Source organism: Trichomonas vaginalis, chromosome V (assembly GCF_026262505.1).
Source record: "Trichomonas vaginalis G3 chromosome V, whole genome shotgun sequence".
In the NCBI taxonomy this organism is placed as follows: Eukaryota; Parabasalia; order Trichomonadida; family Trichomonadidae; genus Trichomonas; species Trichomonas vaginalis.
The window spans coordinates 32,022,169-32,037,587 of record NC_067207.1 but is presented as its reverse complement, the minus strand read 5'-3'; the positions used below and the strand labels follow the sequence as shown (position 1 = coordinate 32,037,587).

Sequence of the window (15,419 nt, the reverse complement as noted above, 5' to 3'; positions counted from 1 at the left end):
ACAACGTGCCCATTTTACTCACTCAATATTTGAGAAAATAATTCAATTTTGAGAAGAATGGTCCTCTGCGTTTTGAGTGAGTGACGAAAAAAAAATCTCAGAAAAATTGAATGAGTTTTTATGGCCATGAACCAAATTTGTGAAGTTCCCGTTTAAAAAAAATGCAACCAAGAACACGAATTCCCGAGTTTGCAGAATTAGAAAACTATAAAAATCTTGGGCTATTGACCCAGATGCAACTCGATTTACTCTATCGAAGAGTAAATGGCGAGTCTTATCAACAAATACGGAATGTTTACTCAATTTCAAAGACGACAGTAGCACGCGCAATCATGCGCACTGCTACTTGTCGTTCATGGACAAAAGGTCAGTCAGGGGGTGGTATGACCCTTTTGTCACTACCAGATGAAATGCAGTTCAAAAAACTTGTTCAAGAGATGGCAGACGACTTGAACTGTATTACAACATCAATGGCCATTGCTGTCTGTACGGAATTACAAAATAGGAGATTAAAATTTGCGGCGCGGGTACTAATCGCTGCAAGATGCCCGCATCTTCTAGCGAAGCTCGATGATTACTGCCCATCGCCATCCCGTGGCTGGCTTAATCATATCGCCACAAGATTGTCAATTCGGATTGTGAGCTCCCAAACTATTGATATGCTCCGACGCTCTACCTGTGACGCAAAACATATTCGCCAATTTTTCCTCTCCAAGCATAGATACTTTGCCCGCAGGAAGAAATTTATTGCGAATATGGACGAGACAATGCTCTATTCCAAACGTCGCTATAAAGTTCTTACTGCTGGCCGGAATCGCCCAGTTCGCGCTGAAAAGTCTCAGCTTCCACATCTTACAGGGGTCTGTACCATCTTTGCAGATGGTACAACTATGAAGCCAATGGTGATACTTCCACAAAAGAAGACCCTTGATGCGGAATTGGAAGATCTGGACGCTTTTTTTGTTCGCTCCGAGAGTGGATGGATGAACAAATACCTTTTTATGGTATACTGTATCATGTTCATCTGCAAAGTACAGGAGAAAAGGTCTCAAATGAATGTGTTTGATGCCCAGGTACCTTTTCTCCTAATTGTAGATGGTCATCCATCCAGGCTCTCTTTCTTGGCCGTTCGCCTCTTGAGCGCCTTCAATATCGAGCTTCTTGTTCTCCCAGGCCATACATCTCATATCTTACAACCTCTTGATGTTGGGATTTTTTCTCCCTTGAAGGCCCAATTCAAGAAGTTGTTTGATATGGCGACTATCCGGTACGATCAGCAAGGGCATATGGTGATCAATTATGTATGGAACGCCAGAGAACTGCGCTATATCATGGTTCGCAGCTTCCTTGATGCATGTAGTGTGTCTTGCACAGCTACAAACATCGAAAATGCTTTTAAAGCAACAGTAATCTATCCATTGGATATGAACAAACCTCTTGCTTCCAGATACATTGTAGCAAATGGAGTTCCTCCTGCAAGGCCCAATTTTGTCAACGACAAAGTCCTTACAGATCCAAATGTGATGATGCAAGTCTTCCAAATGGAATATGGACGCCCATGCAGCAACAGGATTGGTATTTCAATCTGTTTGTGGCTATGCAATCTGTTTTGGCCTGAATGGCGCATATGGCAGGTTCTTAGTCGTGAGTTACATCTCCTTTATCCTACTGCAGGTGGATTTCAAAAAATCCAATTAAAATGATATAAAGCTGAGGAGCTCCAGGGTGAAGAGGAATTGATGAAGAGAGGAAGCATCTTGATGAAGAGAGGAAGCACCTTGATCAAGAGAGGAAGTACTTTGAAGAAGAGAGGAAGCACTTTGTTGAAGAGAGGAAGCACTTTGAAGAAGAGAGGAAGCTGCATGATGAAGAGAGGAAGCATCTTGATGAAGAGAGGAAGCACCTTGATAAAGAGAGGAAGCATCTTGATCAAGAGAGGAAGTACTTTGAAGAAGAGAGGAAGCATCTTGATGAAGAGAGGAAGCACTTTGAAGAAGAGAGGAAGCACTTTGTTGAAGAGAGGAAGCACTTTGAAGAAGAGAGGAAGCTGCATGATGAAGAGAGGAAGTACTTTGAAGAAGAGAGGAATCACTTTGTTGAAGAGAGGAAGCACTTTGAAGAAGAGAGGAAGCTGCATGATGAAGAGAGGAAGCATCTTGATGAAGAGAGGAAGCATTGATAAAGAGAGGAAGCATCTTGATCAAGAGAGGAGAGTACTTTGAAGAAGAGAGGAAGCACCTTGATCAAGAGAGGAAGCTGTATCTTGATCAAGAGAGGAATACTTTGAAGAAGAGAGGAAGTACTTTGAAGAAGAGAGGAAGCACTTTGAAGAAGAGAGGAATCACTTTGTTGAAGAGAGGAAGCACTTTGAAGAAGAGAGGAAGCTGCATGATGAAGAGAGGAAGCATCTTGATGAAGAGAGGAAGCACTTGATAAAGAGAGGAAGCATCTTGATCAAGAGAGGAAGTACTTTGAAGAAGAGAGGAAGCACCTTGATCAAGAGAGGAAGTACTTTGAAGAAGAGAGGAAGTACTTTGAAGAAGAGAGGAAGCACTTTGAAGAAGAGAGGAAGCACTTTGAAGAAGAGAGGAATCACTTTGTTGAAGAGAGGAAGCACTTTGAAGAAGAGAGGAAGCTGCATGATGAAGAGAGGAACATCTTGATGAAGAGAGGAAGCATCTTGATGAAGAGAGGAAGTACTTTTAAGAAGAGAGGAAGCTGCATGATGAAGAGAGGAAGCATCTTGAAGAAGAGAGGAAGCTGCATGATGAAGAGAGGAAGCACCTTGATCAAGAGAGGAAGCTGCATGATGAAGAGAGGAAGCACCTTGATCAAGAGAGGAAGTACTTTGAAGAAGAGAGGAAGCATCTTGAAGAAGAGAGGAAGCACTTTGAAGAAGAGAGGAAGCATCTTGATCAAGAGAGGAAGTACTTTGATGAAGAGAGGAAGCATCTTGATGAAGAGAGGAAGCTGCATGATGGAGTGAGGAAGCATCTTGATCAAGAGAGGAAGTACTTTGAAGAAGAGAGGAATCACTTTGTTGAAGAGAGGAAGCATCTGATGAAGAGAGGAAGCATCTTGATGAAGAGAGGAAGCATCTTGATGAAGAGAGGAAGCGTAAGAACCGATAACATTTACAAAATATTAAATTTATTTTGTAAATTTTCCAAAAGCCTTAGTACCAATGTAATATAAATGCTCCAAAAATTACCATCCCTCCTTCCAAAAGCGTAAGAACCGATAACATTTACAAAATTATAATTTATTTTGTAAATTTTCCAAAAGCCTTAGTACCAATGTAATATAAAATGCTCCAAAAATACATCCCTCCTTCCAAAAGCGTAAGAACCGATAACATTTACAAAATTAAATTTATTTTGTAAATTTCCAAAAGCCTTAGTACCAATATATAATAAAATGCTCCAAAATACCATCCTCCTTCCAAAAGCGTAAGAACCGATAAATTTACAAAAATATTAAATTTATTTTGTAAATTTTCCAAAGCCTTAGTACCAATATAATATAAATGCACTAAAAACCCAACTGCCAATAGCATGTATTCAAAAAATGCAATTCAATACAAATTTGATTGCATTTTTTGAGATGGAAGTGTATCTGAATTCACAATTGTAATCCACGAATACACTTCCATCTCATTGATAAGAGGCTAATGTTTTTCTCATTAATAAGGCGCTGTTGGCCTCTATCCATAGCCGAAGTGATATTAACGTATGTTAACGTACAAAGTAAAAACATGTTTATTCTTTTTAAAATCATTTAGTAATTAATAATATTTAGCACTCATAGTAAAAACATTAAAATTTATAAGAATCGTTATGAAGAAAAATTGAGAACTTATGATTTTTATTTAAGAAAATGATTAAATAATATATAAATAACCATATAAACAACATTTTAGATTCCTCTGAAAAGGGTATCTCAAATTGGTCTATGACCAATTGAATGGTTCGCCGGTTATTCAAGGTACGGTATATAAACTATTGAAAATTTGAATTAAACTTCTAATTTGGAAAAAAGAAATTTGGAAAGAAGAAAATTCAAAAATCGAGATTTAGACTCAGCATCAAATGGAGAACAAAATGTTTCTTCATATGAAGGAAAAAATTTTCTTGTGAAGAATAGAGTTTTTAAAATTTTATTGTATGTAATGAAATAAACAAATATTAAAATTATTTTTTGATAACAAGAAAATTCCCAATAGAAAATATTTGAGAGAAAGAAAAAAAGAAAATTGAAAAATATTACTCTCCTTTATATTTCATGAGATTTTAAATTTATTCTCATAAAATTGACAATTTTATACGTTTAGATGAAAATAATTGATTTTGGTTGAAATAGAAATTATTATTTGCTTACAGCTATCAAATAGAATTTTGCTATTTAGATTAAAATTTGTTAATCAAATTAATAAATTTTTTGTAAATATCTTAAATATCTGGATCACTCACTGATACAATGAATTGAACGATAAAAATAATACAAACTCAACTAAGTTTCCTGTCTTTCAACTAAAAAAAATTATGCAAATTAAATTGTTTATTCAAATATTAACAAAGATGAAGTAATTACAGTTATCATAAACTTTATGAATAACTCTGTAATTGGTTCAGATTTTCGTAAAAAATTTTTATTAATATCGATAAGAATACGTTTACCTACTATCACAACATATCGATAAACAAGAGTAGAGTGATTTTTATCATCGAAACTTTTTAAAAGCTGTAAGCTGAAGTAAAAATCTTGTTTTTTCTGAGTTAGTTGTAGAACTATTGATGCACGAGTTATCATTGTGATGTAGAAGGATGTCAATGTACTGACTGAAGGATATGAAGTGAATTGAATTTCATTGAATTTCAATTTGATCAAAATTTGTTGAAATGATATGAATGTGTCAACATCTGTATCACTCTCTTTCACTCCTTCCCTATTCTTTCGAGAACAAAGCTAGCTCAGCTTTCGCTGAGCGAATTGACACTTTTGATGCCCTAAACGTACATACTCTCAAATTTATCGAAAAAAATTATACCACCTAAACTAGTATATTCTTATTTTAAATATGATATTATCCTTAGAATCCACACTAGAATATATTTAAATCAACTTTTAAAAAAGTTCGAATCCTGCGCGTCTCACTTTTTAAATTTTCCAAAAGGAAAATTATATTCTCCTAAAATGAAAACAATTTTCCGAATTGACATCCTTACTTTAATGTGATGAGTTTTGGTATTTCATCGTATTGAAATGAAACCTTCATCAAATATTGTAATAGTAGTAGGATAGGATGGGTTGTGAAAAAAAAAAAAAAAAAAAAAAAAAAGGAATGGGGCTTCCAGGCACTTCGTGCCTTCTAGCCCTGAAGATGTTTAGTATAAATGAAGTTCTTATATACGGGTCTTCCAGGAGCTTTTCACAAATTATATATGTTTTCATGTTTTGTCAAGACTTCTTCGTAAAATCAGACAAAAATAATGTTTAGGGTAGAAGGTTAGATATAACCTCTTTTCTAACCTCTTTTCTACCCTCTTGAATTTTCAAGACTTCTTCGTACATGTTTTGTCACTTTTCTGTCACTTTTCAGGAAAAAACATTTTTATTGTATATAAAATGAATTTTACAAAACCACCGTTACCCTTCTTTGGAAATAAGAGTAGATGTAAAGATATTCTATTGAGAGAACTTAAGAAACTACCGAATGGTCTAACATTTGTAGACTTGTTCGGTGGAAGTTTCTATATATCTCATTTGTGCCATACAATATTTCCTGACTCAAAGATTATATGCAATGACTTCGACAACTATATGAACCGTCTCAAACATATACCAGACACAAACAAATATTGAAAGAGTTAAAAGAAAGATACCTATAGGTAAGATGGAACGTATACCATTAGATAAGAAAAATACTGTCAGAGAGGTTTTGAAAAAGGCAGAGTATATTGACTGGGATAGTATATCTGCTAGACTATTATATAGTGGTGCTATAAGAGTTCATGACATTGAAACACTTATGTCAAAAGTTTTATATCTTAACTATACAAATGTTTTCAAAGAGAACATAGAAAAATATATTGAGGGTATAGAGTTTGTGAGATGTCATTGGACAGAGTTGTATGAAAAATATAAAGACAAGGAAAATGTTTTCTTTATAGTGGACCCGCCGTTCTATAACACATGGGATTTTCAATACCAAGTAGACTGGACTTTGAGAGACTCTTTAGAAACTTTAGACGTTTTACATAACCATCCATGCTTTTACTTTACATCCGATAAAAGTGGTTTGGAAAGTGTCATGAGATGGTTAGAGGACATACATGACTATGAGTTTAGATACGATAAGATAGAATATGAGAGAGGTCCTATAAACTGGAGAAAGTGTCACAACAAAGAAATTTTATTGTAAGTAAATGTGGTTTGAAATAGGACTACTTGTTTTAGGTTTTTTCCATTGTGTCATTTACTTATTTGACGTGGCAGAAAGGTACAGAGAATATGAAGATGAACCAATACCAGCAAATGTTCAGCATATGTACTCGTAAGAGATATTTTTATCTAATATTAAATGGACGCACAGAACTTAGCGAATGCACAGCAACCTGGACAACCAAACCCAGAGAATATTCCAAATGAAGTTAGAATACAAACTGCAATGGCAAACTATGGTCAAGTGCCAACAGATGTACAAATGCAAACTGCCATGTCAAATGACGCTGCGTTAGGTTTGCCACCATGGTATGCAAATATGAGATGGAAAGAGTTTTATACAAACCCTGAAGTGGGATATAAACAACTTTATGCAGATGACGCGAACACAGGAGTTGACCCAGAATATGTTTTTCTACCAGAGGAGAAACAGAATGTATGAGCTCCAGTTAAAGAATGCTATGGAACTCAACAGGAAACGTAAGAGACTAGGCGGACATTAGATTTTTACATATAGTAAAATGGGTTTCTTCAGTAAGATAGGAAACTTCTTTCGAAATGTTGGAAGAGGTATATGGAATGGAATAAAAACCGTAGGAAGAGGAATTTGGAACGGAGTCAAAAATATTGGTAAAAGAGTAGGTCAGTTTGTTGGTATTATACCTAAAGACCCTGAACCAGAAGAACAAGCTCCTGTTATACAACAGCCTGAACCTGCACCACAGTCTAGTTGGCAACCAAATCCAACACCTCAACCGTATTAAAAATTATATTTTTACCGTTCGATAGTAGTTGTATATGAAACTAAGTTCTAAGTAAAACGCATGGTATAATGGAATTATTCTTTTTCTTCCATCTGTAGTAAACCATACTTGAAAGTCTGAAATACTTCCACTTGGTGGTTCGTATAACTTTGTAGGTTTTTCGTAAAAGTCATTTGCCAAGCATAAAAAAGAGTTTTGGGCGCCAGAAAATGAAGCATGAACAATAATAGCAGCTGGGTCGAAAACATCTTTAAATAAATATGGTTCATCTCTTGCATATCGACTGTAAATATTTGCTAAAGGAAGTTCGACTTTCTGATTTAACATTCTTTGCAAATAATACCATGACATTGCAGTGAATTCTGTATATATTTGTTCGTCTTTCTTTGGATTGTCTTCGTAGATTTGAAATGACACTTGTGAATTTTGTTTGTCATATACAATTCTCACATAAAGTGTGCTCTCGGTATTTGCATATTCATCAGCATATTTTGCATAACATGAATTTATTTTATCTTCTATATTTTTTAACGCAGTCTGTAGAGAAGATGAAAGGTCAACTTGTATTAGCTCAATTTCTTCCCACATTTTTCGTTTCCCTTCAGATATATAATCTATATGAAACCTTACAATAAATGGAAAACTTTTATCTTCTACAGATACAAACTTCATTCTACGAAAGCCAATAGCTTTTGTGACAGATGGGTCTCTTAGCCATCTTAATGGGTAGTCAAAACGATAGCCTTCATGCTTTACGGTCTCTGTCTCAAACTTTTGACCGACATTAGTAAAAAGTTCATCTAATGGTTTAGTTGTAGCAACTCTTGAATTTTCTTTTTCTATTGGAAGCATATTTTATCTAGAATAAAAATGTCAAATGAAACAGCGTCTATGAGAGAAATACAACACAACCGACAACTCATTATGCAAGCTCTAAATAAGAACACAACAAACTTTTCAAACTATTCTAAGATATCTGAGTCATTGAAAGAAGGAAACTTAAAACTGACATTAAACCCAATGACAGATGAGTTTCTGTTTCAAGACAATAAGAACCATACTGTCTGTATAAATCCAACAAAAGGAACTTTAAACGAGAAACCTATAAATGAACTTCTTTTGAAAACGGATGTTGACAACAAAGCTGACAAAGAATATGTAGACGATGCAATAGCAAAAGAAGAAGAAAGAGCTAACAATGCTTATGCAACAAAAGAACATACTCATCCTGAACTAGCAGACAAAACATATGTTGACAATAAAATGTCAAGTGAAGTGACAAGAGCTGAAAACGAATATTCTAAAAAGACTCATACACATTCTATATCTGAAATAACAGACTTACAAGAAACCTTAAACAGTAAAAGTGCCGTTGGACATACACACGATTTCTTCGCAACTGTTGGTATAGAAAATATTGCAGGAACGGTTGAAGAACCTGATGGAACTGGTGGGGATGTATTAAATTGGAAACCTCCTAACTTTCCACAAGGTTTAACATCGGATGAAGACATAACGACGATGAAATACACTAGATGTAGAAATGTCTATGTCATGGAGGATGAAAACAATGTTAAATTCACTGCTCAAGATTTATATAAGAAAGCTGACAAAACATATGTTAACGATGAGTTAGATAAAAAAGCTGACAAAACATATGTTAACGATGAGTTAGATAAAAAAGCTGACAAAACAGAGCTTCAAACGTTAAAGACAGAAATACTTCAAACATATATCCTATAGGTTCTATTTACACGTCAATGAACTCTACCAGACCAGAAGTAGTACTTGGTCTCGGAACTTGGACTCAAATAGTCGACAGGTTTTTGTATTGTGCAAACTCTTCAAAGGAAACAGGTGGAAGTAAAACGATTTCAGGTGAAAATTTACCTGCGCACAGTCACTACATAGATTTAAGTACATCTCAAGCAGGTTGGCATAAGCATAGATTTTGGGATTGGTCAGCAATGAAAAAAGGTAAAGGATATGATGTTAAAGACACGTTCAGTTTGCTATAAATTGTTTCTGGGTGACACAGGGAGATGGAAACCATACACATCGCGTTTCAGGGTATACGCAAACAACGGGACAAAGTAAAGACTACATGCCACCTTACATGACAGTTTACGCATGGTATAGAATTGCTTAGTCGTCATTTTCAACTTCTTTAGCATATTCGTCAGGAGTTGTCTTATATTTGTTAGGAACTGTCTTTGAAAGTATACCACCTTGAACTTTGACAAGTTTGAAACGAGGTCTGACAATAGTAGTTTTATCTTCTGCTTGCAGTCTGTACATTTTGCCATGTTTGCCTAAAACTTCATAATATTCTCTTGTATACTTTCTTCTATTTTTACGAACACGAATGTGAGTACCTGTCGAGTTCCCATTGTTGTCATAGTCAATAGTATTTTCATATGGGTCGCGTTTAGGTATTTCTATTTTTACTTTGTCACCTTTCTTAAGTTTGAAGCCTGGCATTCTTTCTTGTTTGTCTCTTTTGACTAAATATTAAATATATAGTCTTTCTCTAAGTCAGGGTTGTTTTTCATTTCTTCGGGGGAGTGGTTTCCCAAACCTTTTTGTTTACGGCTATTGTAAATATTTAAAACTTGTCTCATCTTTGCCATGGAGAAGTGTCTATATTTGTCGTCATATGACATTTCATTTGCTTCACCACCTTGTGGTTGGTTTAAGTCTCTTAAGATTTTTATACAACTGTCAATGACACCAAGAGCAGAATGGTTTTGGTCGACAATGAAATATTGGTTTACATTTTTTGAACGCAGATAGTTTTTTAATCATCTGATTTGAAAGAACTTTCACAGTCAGATGTCAGTTTTGTTGGATGGTATTTGTCAACGAATATTGTCAAAGCAGTTTTCACATCTAAAATATTTTTGGACTGTAATGGTATGGCTTCACAGTATCTTGTGTTTTGACCGACAAATATTAGCCAGTATGGTGGTCCATCTTCTCTATACCTCGGAATGTTTTCCAAGATATCCATAAACCAAGCATTTGGTGTTGAACTAAAGATTTTTATCATGAGTGCTTTCTTTGTCGCTTTAGAAACATAGGGGTCCTTGTTTGGATTCGTCATTTTTTAACCATAAGAAATGGGTTTATTTGGCGCATTAGCAGGAGTTGCATCCAGATTTTTGCCCGCAGTGGGAACAATAGCCAGAGGTGTATTTGGAGTTGGAAGGAAGATTTTGAGTACATTAGGTATACTTAAAGAGAAAGCACAACCTATTATACAAACTGTACAGAAAGGTTGGGATGTAGCACGAGATGCAGCAAATCTTATTCCAAATCCTGAAACAAGAGGAAAAGTTCAAGGATGGATGGACAATGTAGGAAGACAAGCAGGAAACTATTATAACAAAGCAAATGACTACTATAACCAAGCAGGACACTATATGGACCAAGGTGAAAGATTCTTTAACAGAGGATATAACCATGCACAACAGTGGGTAAACAATAACCAACCGCAACCGCCTCAAACGTGGGGAATGTAAAGTTTTTTACTGAGATGAAATGAACAATACAGCATTGAGACAAATGGGTTCAAGATGGATTTGTCGGCTTCCAGCAGTTACACCACGTGTTTGTCAAGTTCTTCCTATACCTCAGGAAGTTTTAGACCGACTTAAAAAACCTAAAAACCAGTTGAAAACAAACCAAACTAAAATTTTTTACTGAGATGAAATGACCGAAGAAGTTGAAACGGTAGATTTGACACCACAAACAAAAAGTTCAGAACCATTGTCAAAACCTGTCAAAGAACTTACAGATGAAGAGAAAAATTCAATAATAGAAAGTGCCAGGTCTGGAAATACAAACCCTAACTATAAAGTCACTTTTCATAGAAATGGAACGGCTAGTATCTCAAAAAAGAAACAGACTCTCACAAATAAAATATTGAAGTCTGAAGGAGCTTTCGAGACAACAGATGGAAAAGTTTACTTCACTGACCAACAGTTCATTATAGAACATCTCATTGACTTAGAGTCGAAATATTCTAAACTTTACAACAAACACAAAAAGTTGAAAGGAAAACAAAAACAAATGGCATATGATATTTATGAAGATGTTGACGACACAACTGTTCCTGCAAGTGAGGTAAAGTCAGAGGAACCGAAAAGTGACGAAAAACCGATAGAAGAAGAGAAACCAAAAACTGAAGATAAACCAAAACCAAAGTTTAGTTTCAAACTAAACCAAGTCAACCTTCATTAGCTGGTATGGGTTGGCGTCAAAGACTTATGGCAGCAGGTGGTTATGTAAAGTAAAGAAAAAAATTTTTTTTATTTTTATAAAAATGCCCCCATATAGAATGGATAGAAAATCTGCTAGAATAAAAGCAGAGTTAGAAAGATATGGTTGGAAAGTTTCGAAGAATTTTAAATATAGGAAGGGAAGACCCATAAAAGTCTATGACAAATTGTCTGGTCTTCGCTACGAAATGGATTGGAAACAGCACGCGCAAATTATCCAAACAGACTAGAGAGGTTAGAAGAAGAACGTCTTATGGACATGCCTTTCGATGTTTCTGAACCGCAAGTTGAAGGACACGACGGCTTTGCCAGATTCTATTGGAAACATGACGAACAATTGTATCCTTTGAGAAGGAAAAAAGGAAAAGGTGAAGACAAACATGCTCCCATGGAAAGAACAAGATATGCATATGAGAAGTATCGTGAAGTTAGAAGTCAAATTACATCTGGTCGAACCTTTACAGTAAACTTTGACGAAGGAAAGAACAAAGAAGGCTTCATGGGTGTACTTGCTGCCATACAAGACGGAAATAAGAAAGGATACAATCTCAGACTAACCATAACAGATTTGGACGGTCACATTTACTATGCACATGGCAATGTCACAACAGCCGCACAACTTCTTGACGCTTTCAAGACTACAAAGAGAGAACAAATGTTTGACTCCGACTCAGACATTTTGAATGCAATTGAAGGAATTGCAAGTGTCAAGTTCGAATGGTACCAACCTAACCCTCAAGCAGTCAGACAACATGCTGGATACTTCCCTTCATAAATAAGTCTGACATTGACTTGACAAGGTATGGAATTTACAATTCAATTGAAACAATTGTCAATGAACCTTGTATTCTTACATGTCTCAGGAACTCTGGTCTTGTTACAGATGAGAAGATGAAGTATCTTGAGTCATGTGTGAAGACAAGGTACATTCTCAGAGGTCAATTGGCAAAAATTGCACCGTTGGCAAATGTCAATATCCGAGTCAACATACCTACAGCTAAAGGTTCTTCACATGACGACTATGTTGTTGAGTTCAATTTACCATGGTTGAAGATTGCAATTGTCCACAACCACTTCATGTTGAACGAAAGTCTTACAAACCCATTGTTCGGAAAAGGCAAGTGCAACATTGTCAGAGCTGTAAACATTCTTTTCGAGAAAGGCTTGTTGGAACCAATTCCAGATGACAAGCTGACAGAAACTTTTGTACCAAAAGACGAAACAAACTTTTCATTGTTAGTAAGACCAAAAGTTGTTCCAGACAAAGTTATAGCACAAAAGAAGTACACAGCTCCAAAAGGAGTTGGATTGTTCGGATACCAACCTGAACCAGAAGAACTTCCAATGAGGTTGCAAGAACTTCAAGATGCTATAAACAAACTTCCATTGAGACATCCAATCGACGTCAAATTGTATTGGAGAGCATCAGAGTTAGGTCAGAAGATTTTATATGAAACAGGTTGCTTTGACGATGTTTATGAGATAACAGGAGAAGTTTCTCAAAAGATAAGAGACTCACTTGAATTTCCACAAACTGGTCCGATTGGATGCGACAAGTTCGACTCATACGAAAAGATATACTATGTCGACCTTAACGCTGCGTACATGAGGTTTGTCCAATATATTCCGACTGGAATTCCAAACGAAGATGGTGAGTTCCCGGGAAGGAACTATACAGTTGGAAAAGTCATACAACAACTGTATGATATTAGGAAAGCTTCAAACCCCAAACTTGCAATGACACTCAAATTGCTTATGAATTCGACATGGGGATATTCCATTAAGAAACCTCAAGAGATGAAGAGTAAACATTATGAGAAGGTCGACAACTTTGTTGAAAGGTTTTCTCCTTTTGTTTTGAAGTACGAATTCACTCAAGGTCAAAGTGGCTTAGTAACCACATTAAAACCTATTGTCGAACATTGGTCTTACCCTCAGTTCGCAAAGGCAGTCCTTGACAACTACAACAAATTCTTCTCCGAAGTCAAATCCAAAGTTGTGGTTTACTATGAGAACATCGACGCACTCATGACGAACAAAGAAGGCTATAACAAACTCATTGAAATGGGTTTAGTCGGTGAAAAGATGGGTCAATTCAAATTGGACAAAATTTTCACCGAAGTTCATGTCCTCTCCAAGCGTAAGTACTGGGGCATACTTGAAGACGGCACAGAAATAAAACATTGCATGAAATAAAAAATTTTTATATTCCTTCCTAGCTAATTTCCGTTTAATTTCATGGTCGCCCTCGGAGTCTTTGAATCGGACAGGTCGAGTTACACCATTCTTGGTCTCAAACTCATATATAACCTGTTTGTCTGTATTTTCGTCGACTATGGCACGAGACACGAACATTGACCAAACGGACAAAAAGTGTCATTTCGGATGGTCCCGCAGCCAATCGCATTCGAGCACTTCGAAGAAGCCTTACTTTCCAAGGGAGAGGGTGTCTGGTGCAAGGCAGAGGTCATGAAACTCTACGAGCAGTACATCCTCAATGCCTGGGAGGACAAATCGTCCTTGGATTGGCAATTCTACCAACTCCTCTGGGACGACCTCCTACGCAACTGGGATAACGAAAGAGCCCAATTCAAAGGTCGGGAACTAATTTTGCAAATTACCCTTAATTTAAGCTACTTATCTAAATAAAAACTTAAATTTACTTGGGGTTTCCCCCTAAAATAAAATTTTTTTACTCTTAGAACCACTCGAGGTTCTCCTTACGGTTGTTGAGCTTGTCACCGTCAATGTGTCTGACCCTCGTCTTCTTGTCTGGATTTGGAACCCATTGAATTGCGACAAGCTTGCCCATGGAGATTGAACCGCGATTCCGAAGGTTAAGGTTCAAGTGTCCCAAGTTGTTGAGGACTGGGGTAAGAACCTTGCCTGTCTCCTTGTTGCGGATTTGGTATGGGTAGGGTTGGGAAATTTCGTAAGCGTCATCGGCAACAAGGGTTGCCCAAACTTCCTTTTCTTCGTGTTTCTCTTCTTCTTCTTCTTCCTCTTCTTCCTCTTCTTTGATAATACCTTCTTCAATTTGGTACTCACGAATTACGGTGTTGGAGGTTCTGTCCTTTCCGAGTACCTTCCAGATGGCATCTATCTCTTCGAAGAAACGGTAGATGAGTCTGGCAAGGTCTCGGTTCTCTCTCGCGTAAATGCGCAAGGTTTCCGTCAAATCGTTCAGGACTTTCTCATTGGAAGCTTGGTTCATGAGGAACTCACCTTTAAGTCCCTTCATCTCTTCCATAAGACTACTTTGGAGAGTCTTAACGGTGTTTGTCAGATGAGCTTTCAAATTCAAAATTTGAATTTGAACTGGGCGCTTGTCTGGCAACATTGAAAGGACATCTGCCATTGTGTTCGGCTTCGGTGCTTGTTCGGACATCGAAAAAATGAAGTGGTTTGAGAATGACGGTTTTACTTCAAAAAGCTTGTTATGACGGTTAAGTCATACAACAAGTTTAAAATAATATCTTGTTCTTCTTCTGAACGTTTGTTGTCTCTTCCGATAAAAGTTTCGAACATGAGAACCAAAAAACGTTTTTTGAGATTGCGGAAGAGTTCAGGCAAACGTTCATATTCTGGATATGTTGGGAGCAGTTCAAAACATCTGAGCTGACTTTCGGACAAAATTGGGACAATGTCAGAAAATTCATCTTTGGTCGGACTGCTTGAAGGTAAGTCCCTTACATGTAAGTAGCTCTGGTAAAGTCTTCTCATTTCTGCTAACTTTTGGAGTATAGCTTCGTAGTTTAGAAGTTTTAATTTTAATTGTCTTATTCCACTCTTTACTTCTAAACGGTAAGTATCCATGAGGTCAAGAGTAGCTTTGGTAGCTTTAAGTGGAGCTATCTTTCTTGACTTGTGCAATTTTGGTTGCAATTGTGGTTTGAGCTCCTTCAAGTTCGCCGTCTATGTCGTTCTCAACACC

General features: G+C 36.5%; 6 protein-coding genes and 4 pseudogenes across 10 annotated transcripts, besides 1 other annotated feature; 7 read left to right on the top strand and 3 right to left on the bottom strand.

Annotated features, from left to right (window-relative positions):
* Positions 1-1,253: 1,253 nt before the first annotated feature.
* TVAGG3_0441030 lies at positions 1,254-2,179 on the top strand (annotated as a pseudogene). The gene has a single exon. A coding segment is annotated over exon 1 (926 nt).
* Positions 2,180-2,592: 413 nt separating this feature from the next.
* On the bottom strand, positions 2,593-3,057 carry TVAGG3_0441020 (SLEI family protein family; the record flags this gene model as incomplete). The annotated part of the gene is made up of 1 exon (XM_001290480.2): positions 2,593-3,057. The coding sequence occupies one exon, from the start codon at positions 3,055-3,057 to the stop codon at positions 2,593-2,595; it is 465 nt and encodes a 154-aa protein (XP_001290481.2).
* A 2,255-nt stretch (positions 3,058-5,312) lies between these two features.
* Positions 5,313-15,419: part of a mobile genetic element that runs on past the window's edge.
* On the top strand, positions 6,963-7,205 carry TVAGG3_0441010 (serine threonine-protein phosphatase family; the record flags this gene model as incomplete). Its single annotated transcript, XM_051234209.1, has 1 exon — positions 6,963-7,205. One exon carries the CDS (start codon positions 6,963-6,965, stop codon positions 7,203-7,205), a length of 243 nt encoding a protein of 80 aa, XP_051103939.1.
* On the bottom strand, positions 7,209-7,793 carry TVAGG3_0441000 (uncharacterized protein; the record flags this gene model as incomplete). Its single annotated transcript, XM_051234208.1, has 1 exon — positions 7,209-7,793. The coding sequence occupies one exon, from the start codon at positions 7,791-7,793 to the stop codon at positions 7,209-7,211; it is 585 nt and encodes a 194-aa protein (XP_051103938.1).
* On the top strand, positions 8,076-9,122 carry TVAGG3_0440990 (annotated as a pseudogene). The gene has a single exon. A coding segment is annotated over exon 1 (1,047 nt).
* TVAGG3_0440980 (uncharacterized protein) lies at positions 10,325-10,726 on the top strand (the record flags this gene model as incomplete). The annotated part of the gene is made up of 1 exon (XM_051234207.1): positions 10,325-10,726. One exon carries the CDS (start codon positions 10,325-10,327, stop codon positions 10,724-10,726), a length of 402 nt encoding a protein of 133 aa, XP_051103937.1.
* Positions 10,917-11,500, top strand: TVAGG3_0440970 (annotated as a pseudogene). Its single transcript has one exon. A coding segment is annotated over exon 1 (584 nt).
* TVAGG3_0440960 lies at positions 11,674-12,795 on the top strand (annotated as a pseudogene). The gene has a single exon. A coding segment is annotated over exon 1 (1,122 nt).
* TVAGG3_0440950 (uncharacterized protein) lies at positions 13,871-14,134 on the top strand (the record flags this gene model as incomplete). Its single annotated transcript, XM_051234206.1, has 1 exon — positions 13,871-14,134. The coding sequence occupies one exon, from the start codon at positions 13,871-13,873 to the stop codon at positions 14,132-14,134; it is 264 nt and encodes an 87-aa protein (XP_051103936.1).
* Positions 14,184-14,873, bottom strand: TVAGG3_0440940 (HNH endonuclease family; the record flags this gene model as incomplete). The annotated part of the gene is made up of 1 exon (XM_051234205.1): positions 14,184-14,873. One exon carries the CDS (start codon positions 14,871-14,873, stop codon positions 14,184-14,186), a length of 690 nt encoding a protein of 229 aa, XP_051103935.1.